The 10000-nt window shown below is 40.0% G+C and overlaps 1 protein-coding gene across 5 annotated transcripts in view; it reads left to right on the top strand.

The window, feature by feature from the left end:
• Positions 1–10000, top strand: part of trpm7 (transient receptor potential cation channel, subfamily M, member 7) — a 116818-nt gene that overhangs the window by 79127 nt on the left and 27691 nt on the right. For all 5 annotated transcript variants that reach the window (XR_009821667.1, XM_062024495.1, XM_062024483.1 and 2 more), the window contains exons 22-27: positions 1566–1740; positions 2023–2158; positions 3379–3557; positions 5813–5945; positions 6888–7660; positions 8511–8599. Coding sequence is in view for 4 of the 5 variants with exons in the window: in XM_062024495.1 (XP_061880479.1) it covers positions 1566–1740; positions 2023–2158; positions 3379–3557; positions 5813–5945; positions 6888–7660; positions 8511–8599 (1485 nt within the window). In the remaining variant the exon portion in view is untranslated. The remainder of the gene's footprint in view (positions 1–1565; positions 1741–2022; positions 2159–3378; positions 3558–5812; positions 5946–6887; positions 7661–8510; positions 8600–10000) is intronic.

The raw sequence follows: 10000 nt of genomic DNA, 5'->3' as shown, positions 1-10000 counted from the left end.
CTGGCTGCATTGATCCATTATGAAACCAACCTGAGATATTTCTGTCCGTTACGTTTATTTCCAAATTGGTAACCGTGCGTTTTCTCTCTCAAAACTGAGAGAAATGTGCCGGAGACACATCAGCCCCGCGTTGCAACAAAGGCATAACTTTAACGTTACTCACAAAAAAGCTGAACTCATGAATGCTTGTTGCCACTATGGACTTAAAAAGTTACGTACTGTGAGTTCTTCCCTTCATCCATGGCTACAACATTTTTCTTCTTCAGGTGCTTCTGAAGCAATGTTGTACTTCCGTGCCATTTTGCAGGAAACGCTCTTCTTTGAAGTCTTTAAAGTAAAGTGTTCCCACACTTTTGACGACTTAGGTCGTACACTTTTCTCCATTGAAGCAATAACCTCAAGATTTTTCTCCGCTAAACTATCGGTAGTGTTTTCCTGCGCCATTTTTCGAATTTTTCCAGCAAAGGAGACGCCGTCGTCACGTGAGCTGCACATGACACATCATTGGCTAGCTTACGCCACTTCATGAGACGTAGCCTCACCGCCGCCCTGGCGCTGTTTTGTTCTGTTTTTGTACTTATTTTAATTATTGTTTATCAGCTGTTTGTAAATGTTGCAATTTATAAAACAAAAAAAACAACAACAAAATAACCACAAAAAAAAAAAAAAAAAGCCTCCGCGCATGCGCATAGCATAGTTCCAACGAATCGATGACTAAATTAATCGCCAACTATTTTGGTAATCGATTTAATCGATTAGTTGTTGCAGCCCTAATATATATATATATATATATATATATATATATATATATATATATATATATATATATATATATATATATATGTATATGTGTGTGTGTGCATGTATACTGTATTTGTATATATTATCTCAATGCTCAATGTGGCTAACCTGACTCTCGCCAGATACTTGTCGTTCGCTGAGCTCCACACAAGAATCTGGGAGTTCTCAATAGGAGATGTATTTCAGAAGGCGGGGCCTTGTAAAAAAAATAATTTTATGTGATTGGATAAACCACTTGTCCGTTATCTTGAATGACGTGCTACTTCAACCACTCACATCGAAATCAACCCGTGACGCTGATAAGAGCGGCGCTGGGAAATCCAACCGGGTCGGAAGAAGAGCCAAAACATTTTTGCCACCAATAAATGCCTTCAAAACCGTTCTCTGTTTATTTTTTAAATAATTTATATTCTATCGATGTCGCAAAACAGTTACAATAGCAGAATCAATGTCAGCACACGACTCCTCGCTCCGTGCCGCCATTGTTGTTTGAATCAAACAGTCCCTTCGGCGCTACGTCACATCTATGAAATCCCGCCCGGCGATCCTGATTGGTTCATTATTTTTTGCTATCTGGAAGGAGTTTGCAATGCCTTCGAGCCCAGACCCTTGTGTTGAGCTCAGCGAACTACAAGGGTCTGTCGAGAGTCAGGTTACAATGTGGCCCCAGTCAAAATAATTGCCGAGGTCTGGCTTTAAGGATGGTTTCATATTCCCTTGCTGGCATGTGCTTTATGTAACAAAATGCATGTTGTCTCTTACAGGTTGCCAACATGTTTTACATTGTGGTGATCATGGCCATTGTCCTGCTCAGCTACGGCGTTCCCCGCCAAGCCATCCTATACCCCGACGAAGAGCCAAGCTGGACGCTGGCCAAAGAGGTGGTGTTCCAGCCGTACTGGATGATGTACGGGGAGGTGTATGCATATGAAATCGATGGTAAGGACGATGAGAACGGAAGGGCAGATTACGATGGTTAAGGACAGTTTTACTCAAAGGCTTCTCACTACGGAACCCCCTGATGATCTGTTACTAAAAAACAAGCTCGATAAATCAAAATCTCAAGTGTTCCACTGGCATAATGGTTTAGGATTGCTCAAGAGACTGCCAATTGTCACAATTATTATACTGGGGGGGTCACATACACATCCAGAACTAAAAGGAAGTGATTTGTGTGTATGTACTGTATTGTGTGTCCTAATAGTCTCCTTCTCTTTTCAGTGTGTGCCAACAACAGTGATCAAAACGTGAAGAACTTGTGTGAGAACGCAGGAGTGTGGCTTACTCCTCTCCTGCAAGCAGTCTACCTCTTTGTTCAGTACATACTCATGGTCAACCTCCTCATTGCTTTCTTCAAGTAGGTGGCACAAAACTAGCAACTAATATCACACATGTAATATGTAAAATTAACAGTGGAAAGCACAGAATATTCTATGTGAGAGATGTCAAGTGCATGTCAAAGCAACAGATGGCGCTATATCCTATAATAGTTGTAATAACTATAAAGCTACTTGTAAGACAGAAAAGGCAACAGATACTACAGCAAGGGGTGTCTTTGGACACCTTTGCAGTACAAAAGCTTGAATAAGAGTGTTTATATACGAAAAGGGACAAGCGGTAGAAGATAAATGGATAGATGAGAACTACTGCATCGGTCTCCTATGGTTTTCGTTTTGTCAGCTAATTTAACAAAATGTAATTATTTTATTTCAATTGAAGTACATGGAGTAGGGATTTTTCAAAAATGGTATTTGTAAAACCACTTTTAAAGAAGTTTTTTTATTATTTTTGCGTCAACCTTTGATCTGCGGCCGTGTATGTTTGAGGACCCCTGCACTAGTAGTTACTGGTGGATAGTACAATTACCCCTGCACAAAAAAACTTTTTTTCAATGAAGTGCTTATTTACAGAATTGGGGGAGATCCTAGATCACAATATATAACATAAAATGAGGAACAAAGGTGTACAAGAGGAAGGGGTAATTGTGCAGGCTTTCCACTAAATGAAAATATATATGTATAGTGATTACAAAACAATTGAACATATATGAAAGAAGTAAAATAAAATAGTTATAAGTAATAATAGTCATAATGATTGTCCTTTAGTTTTGCTGTATTAAAAAAGGAGTAGAGAAAGAAAATTAGGGCAAAACTTAGGTGGACAAAAAAATTGTATAATCTTTTTTTTGCTCTTACGTGAGGCATAGATTATTTGCCACTTATCCGCTGGCAAACCCATTTCACCGTGAACAGGAAAGGTCTGAGCATCTCCCAGAAAAAAAAACTCCACTAACCCACCCGACCGCCAAGGCTCGACAAACCGCGCACACACACACAGTCCTGCACACTTGAATTTTAAGTTAAATTCAACACTGTGATAGTGTCGTAAAAAGAGGACAGACCACAAAATGACTATTTTCCCTGTCTACTGTACATGCAAATGCAGATGTTTTCGCAAAGATAAAAGAAAAGATTCTAAATTGAGAAATTAATTTAGTTTTTCTGTATTTGTTCAAATTTTTTATGAATAAATGTCATGTGTGACAGACGTCAACATCCTCTCTGTTCTTCGTTCCAGCAACGTGTACCTGCAGGTGAAGTCCATCTCCAACTTGGTGTGGAAGTACCAGCGCTACCACTTCATCATGGCCTACCACGAGAAACCGGTCCTGCCACCCCCATTCATCCTCCTGTGCCATATCTACTCACTCTTCTGCATGTGCAGGAAGAGAAAGAAGGAGCACACATACGGACCAAGTATGTCTGCCATTCCCACTCATCACAAAGGCGGCAAATGTTGATTATCAGCTGAATATAACATAACATACACTAATGAAATTGTCACATTTTTCAGTTTATTTCGAACATGCCTACGATACAATTTAATGCATTACATATTTCCAGTTGTTTCATTACAGCACGTCCGGAAAGGAGTAGGAAGAAACAGAGCTTATTTAATCCTACCCCTTTTCATTCCATAGCAATTTTATCCCATTTCCTTGTTCTCTGTAACAGTGAATTCTTCTTGTTTGTGAATGATTGAGCATTTCATGGAAGCTGCTTTTATACCCAATCATAGCACCCACCTGTTCCCAATTAGCCTGTTCACCTGTGGAATGTTACAAATAAGTGTTTGATGAGCATTCCTCAACTTTCTCAGTCTTTGTTGCCACTTGTGCCAGCTTTTTTGAAACATGTTGCAGGCATCAAATTCCAAATAAGCTAATATTTGCAAAAAATTCCAGTTTGAACATTAAGTATCTTGTCTTTGCAGTCTATTCAATTGAATATAGGTTAAAAAGGATTAGCAAATCATTGTATTCTGTTTTTATTTACGATTTACACAATATGCCAACTTCACTGGTTTTGGGGTTTGTACTGGGGATGTGCCGATCGATCAGACACTGATGAGTATCGGCCGATTTTTTTGAAAAAGTATGTGTTCGCCATTGCTGAATAATGCCGATTGCAAAAGCTGATCCCCTCTGGCTGACACTGTATTTGTTTTTGGTCCTCCAGCTGACCAGCGGCTATAAGCTAATTATGTGTCTCGATACACAGTGTGGCGCCGCTCACCTAAGTTAATGATAATCACTGCCATTACAACAAATCAACTGCATTTCTAAGTATCATTATCAATTACCATTATCACTGGAGTACAAAGTTATGTTACACACAGAGAGCAAGCCAAAGCAAGCATGTTAACAGCTAAGCTAATCACTAAGTTAGCTTTAAACAACACCAATAATAAAGTGCTTAGTAAAGATTAAGAAATGTGGAAGGAAATGTGTTACAGCAAAAAGTAAGCAGCTATTAACAAGTAGTAGTTAAAATGAGTCGAGAGAGAGAGAGAGAATAGAACAGCATATGTTAGTGTGTCAGCGTTGTTGCAAACGACATGTGGTATTGTAACGTGGACCCCGACTTAAACAAGTTGAAACGATTATTCGGGTGTTACCATTTAGTGGTCAATTGTATGGAATATGTACTGTACTGTGCAATCTACTAATAAAAGTTTCAATCAATCAATCGACACCAACGGTAGTTTCAGTATGTGATCCATACTACAGTAATTAGGTCAATATTTTTATTTTCTGAAAAAATAATTTTGTTTTTTGTAATGTTTACAAATTCAGTAAATAGTTCCCTGGACAAAGGAGGACGCTGAGGGCAAAAACCAAAGGATTTAAATGAGAAGTAGATAGTCGTTTTTACTTTTGTTAAGTTATTGTGTATTATTGACTTTTTTGCTCAAACAATTGTATGTAATAAAATAGAATAAAGAACCGGTTTGTACATTGTGTTGATATTTATAAACTGTCATTAGCACTAACCATAAAAAAATATATAAATGTAAAGTTAATACAAGTGATCCGTATTGATCTCAGCTGATCTCACTAATGGATGATCGGAATTGGCAGCATATAAAACCCTGATTGGAACATCCCTAGTGTCAACCCCTCAAATGTTTATTGCCAATTACTATTACCTTCAGGACTAGAGTTTAGCATTTTCCTACTCTATTTAAAATTGTTAATATTGACAACCAGGCTCACAGTCATGGTCATTTTCCATATATTCATAAACACAGAGTCTGCCAGACATTTAAGACATGGGCACAGTGTTGCCAACTGAGCAAGTATTCATGCTCGTCCAGGTTTTGTTTTCAAAAAAGCAACGAGCAACAAATCTGGAGACATTCCCTAGTGTTATTGGACACTTTTTAAAGTAAATATAATTTAGGATTTAAACATTTTAACAACAATTTTGAGAATGTAAAGGCTTGTAAAGCACCATTATTGGACACTTAACATAATAGCCGGTGGCGTCCTATAAAAGCACGGAAAACACTAAAAGAAGCAGAAGGTTTATTTGTTCATCTTTCATGTTTTTTTTTGTTTGCTTAAATACCTCATGGCCAATTATGCACATTAAATTATGTCGCCATTTTTGAGCTATAGCAATTTTTTTTGTTTGTTTGTTTTTTAACTATTGCCTACTCTTCCTCTCAGAGCTGTTTCTCACAGAGGAAGACCAGAAAAAACTTCATGACTTTGAGGAGCAGTGTGTCGAGACCTACTTTCATGAAAAAGATGACCAGTTTCACTCAGGGAGTGAAGAGCGCATACGTCTCACCTCCGAAAGGTATGATTATGATAAGTAGGGATGTGCCAATCGATCGGCAGCTGATCAGTATGGCCTGGTTGTCATTAGAGTGTGTGATCGCCATCGCCGATTAATGTGGATCACAAACATCCCCTTTTGCTGATACATTATTTATTTTTAGTCCCCCGTTTGACAAGCGGCTAGCAGCTAATTGTGTGTCTCGATACACAGTGTGGAGCCGCTGGCCTAAGCTAATGATAATCACGGCAAATAAACTGCATTTTTTTGCTATCACTATCACTGGAGGATGAGGCTAAACATGTTACTAGCTAAACTAACTGCTAAGTTAGCTTTATTCAAAAGAAGAAATAAGTGTCAAGTAAAGTCTATGAAGTGTAGATGGAATCACGTTAAAGCAGAAAGTTAGTAGATATTAATAGGAAATTACCTGTTAGATTGATACAAGTCTAGAGAGAAGATAATATAACTGATGGTGTGTCAGCATTGGATCCATCAATAACTTGGTGGTGTGGATACCAGGGGGTGGTGTGGATACCAGGGGGTAACATGATAACATCACTATATGATTGACACTTGAGTGATTAGGTCGATATTTTTGGGTTGTTTACAGATTCAGAGATGAATCTCCTAGACACAGGAGAACTTTGAAGGCAAAAACCAAATAATTAAAATAATAAGTAGATACTAGTTTTTGCTTTTGATTAGTTATGTACTATTTTACTCAAACAATTGTATGTAATGAAAGAGCATAAGAAACAAATGTGAATATTGTGTATATTGTTGAACTGTCAATAGCACTCACAAACACATTACAGTTAATACATGTGATCGTTATCGGCTGATCTCACTCAAGTATGATTGGAATCGGCAGCATTAAACCATGATTGGAACATCCCTGACAATAATAACGTAGGATGTTCTGCATTGTATTAATACAACATATCTGTGGTCCTTTTTCAGGGTTGAGACGATGTGCATGCAGCTGAAGGAGGTGGGCAACAGGGTCAACTTCATCAAACGCTCTTTGCACACGTTGGACTCCCAGATTGGTCACCTTCAGGACCTCTCTGCCCTCACTGTGGACACCCTAAAGACGCTGACAGCACAAAGGGCATCAGAGGCTAGCAAGGTTCACAATCGTATCACCCAAGAGCTCAGCCTCTCCAAGAACGTTGTCCCCAGCATAGTTCCCGGGGTAACGGACACAGGCCCCCAGTCCAAATCCTCCGCAATAGGAAAACGGAGCGTGGGGGCCTACTTTGGCTCAACTTTTTCCCAAGCTGGAGCTAACATAGCAGACTCACTTTTTGGGATCGGCGCCGGAGATGCAACTGATCGTAACCGTAGGGTCGTGTTAAGCCCCGTGCCAGGACTGGGGAACGATCCCAATCTGAGTCCAGAAAAGAGGGGCTTGTTCGGCCTCGGGCACCTTGCTGCAGAGGCTGGTTCCTCCAGCAGCGGCGCCCCCTGTGCCTTTGTCCAAAGTGCTGTTTCCCCTCCGGAGCTGCGTCTTCGGGGCCACTCCTTTACCCTCAGTAAGCTGACCCGTCCACATGAGCCGGACTATTCCGACTCGCCATCCAGCCTGCCCAACGTGCCTTCACGCGGGGCTCACTTCCACATCAGCAGCACGCCTTCCCAGCCCAGCGTCTCAAGCCAACCCGAACTCTCCTTGGCTGGGCTTTGCCAGCAGCCGCCTGACAGCGCCGTTGTAGAGTTTGGGGCATTTGTTGGTAAGTATAACGGTGAATCTCCGAAGATGCGTGAGCACGATGAGAACAGTGTGTGTGTGTATCCTACTGTGCTCGTTGTGTCTAAGACTTTGGGCTCTGCTCAGCCTGCCTGCTTGCCTGCAGAGGAGTTAGGAGGCGGGTCCAGTGGGGGGGAGGGGACTTTGGGGTACGTCAATGAGGCTTTCTGCGACGACGAGGACAAGTTGGCCTTTCCCAGCAGATGTGAAACAAACACTCAAAGCCAAGGACACAGCGGACCACCGTGTTCTGTTCGCACCCCTGCTGTGGCCGCCCAAAGACCCCACAGACGAAGAAAGCGGGATTACGATGTTTGGGAAGCACCCGCCCCTTCGCCGGGGCTCACCTATGATGGTGAAAGTTGTGACAAGAGGACCTTTGTGAGAGGTTTGAGTTTAGGGCCGCATCTGCAGGGTACTCTGGTCTATCCAAATCTGGATCGGGCGGGAGCCATGCTGCATTTTCTTCTCTTGTCTGTTCTCTCTGGTGGTTCTGGTGCGGTCCAGATATGACCGCTGCATGAATGATTGGTTGACAGAGTGGAGGTTTTTAGGATTTGACAGGTGAAGGCGGGGTCATGGTTCTCATAAGAATCAATTATGAATATGACTATTGATGAAGTGTGGTGATGGGATTTGATTTTCCGCCGTTTTTTTTTGTTTTGTTCTAAATGTCGCTCGACAAATCACAACAATAACAGTAAATTCAAAATTCCAAGTATTTTACGACAATTCCCATCAGCTAATGCATGTAGAAGAGTTGGGAATGCTCTTATAAATGATGTGATGTGTGTGTCAAACTCTTTGAACGTACAATGTTGTCTTTGTTACAGGACATAAAGACAGTGTTAACTTCCAGCACTCTACACCGAAAGAGACTTGCAGCCCACAGCACAGCCCGGCTACAAGCAGCAGACAACAGGTGTGTAATGTGTAGGATTTGTTCTTTATTTTGTTACAAGTCATACAAGCCTAAACATAAGTTAACCACTGTCGTAAAATATATACTTTGTCTTCAATGACAAATCTACTATTTTAAAATGGTAGTGTGGCATTTAAATTTTAAAATCTATAGTTAACAAGCAGAAGTACAGTAAAGCAGTGGTCCCCAACCGGTACCGATTGGTACAAGAAATTTTAAAAAATAATATTTTTTTTTATTTTTTTATTTTTTAAATTAAATCAACATAAAAACACAATATATACATTATATTACATTATATATCAATATAGATCAATACAGTCTGCAAGGATACAGTCCGTAAGCACCCATGATTGTATTTTTTAATGAAAAAAACAAACAAGTATTACCCCAGACTTCTACACAGTAATTAAGATATGGCAATAATAGTGTGCAAGGTTTTATGGTTCAGGATATGTTTTGTTTTACTAATACTTATTGCTATTTTACCACTCAAATATTTGATGTGAGGTTCCAAGCACACCTGGTTGTCTAAAATGACACCCAAAAACATACTTGCATATGTTCTTTCAAGCTCTTTTTTCAGCTTTACATAAATATGTACTTTCCGATTTCCAAATAACATGTATTTTTTTAGAGAGAGTTTATTTCTTTAAATCAACATTGTAATTTATTGTTTTTCGTTACTACTACTCCCCGAAAACAAAAATATTTTTGTCAACAGCAAAAAATACAAACTTAAATCTATCTAATAATACCTTCCAAATGTCGTTAATGTGCATAATGAAAAGTAGTGTACCCAATACGGACCCTATAGGACACCACATGTATTACATACGTTTTCTGACTTGTGTTGACCTATTTGTACCAGAGGTGTGGACTCGAGTCACATGACTTGGACTCGAGTCATGAATTTGATGACTTTAGACTCGACTTGACAAAATGTAAAGAGACTTGCAACTCGACTTAGACTTTAACATCAATGACTTGGACTTGAGCCTTTTGACTTGACATGACTTGCTACTTTCCCCAAAACCTAAAGCTTAAAAAGTCATTTGGGAGCGCTCCGTAGCTTTCATTTTGTACGTGTCTGTCTATCAGCGTGTGTGCTGCGTGTCAGCATGTGTGCTCTCAGTACAACAGCCAATCAAATTAGATCTACATTGTTTTCATCACACAGCATTCATCCAATCAAATTGCAGGACAACCAATGAACAAGAGTTGTCAAACGACGCGCCAGTGAGAAAGATTTATACCAAAGTTGGTTTCGTTCGGGTATAAAAACTACGACTTGGTCAACGAATTGCCGTATGCAAATCACGCAGTTCGAATATTACAGACGGAGACGCAACAACTTCCAACTTCGTTCGACATTTGAAGTTGCACAAAGAAGGGTAAGTT

Source organism: Entelurus aequoreus, linkage group LG02 (genome assembly GCF_033978785.1).
Source record: "Entelurus aequoreus isolate RoL-2023_Sb linkage group LG02, RoL_Eaeq_v1.1, whole genome shotgun sequence".
NCBI lineage: Eukaryota > Metazoa > Chordata > Actinopteri > Syngnathiformes > Syngnathidae > Entelurus > Entelurus aequoreus.
Note: the sequence above shows the minus strand (reverse complement) of the source record. Positions and strands in the feature narration are given on the sequence as shown.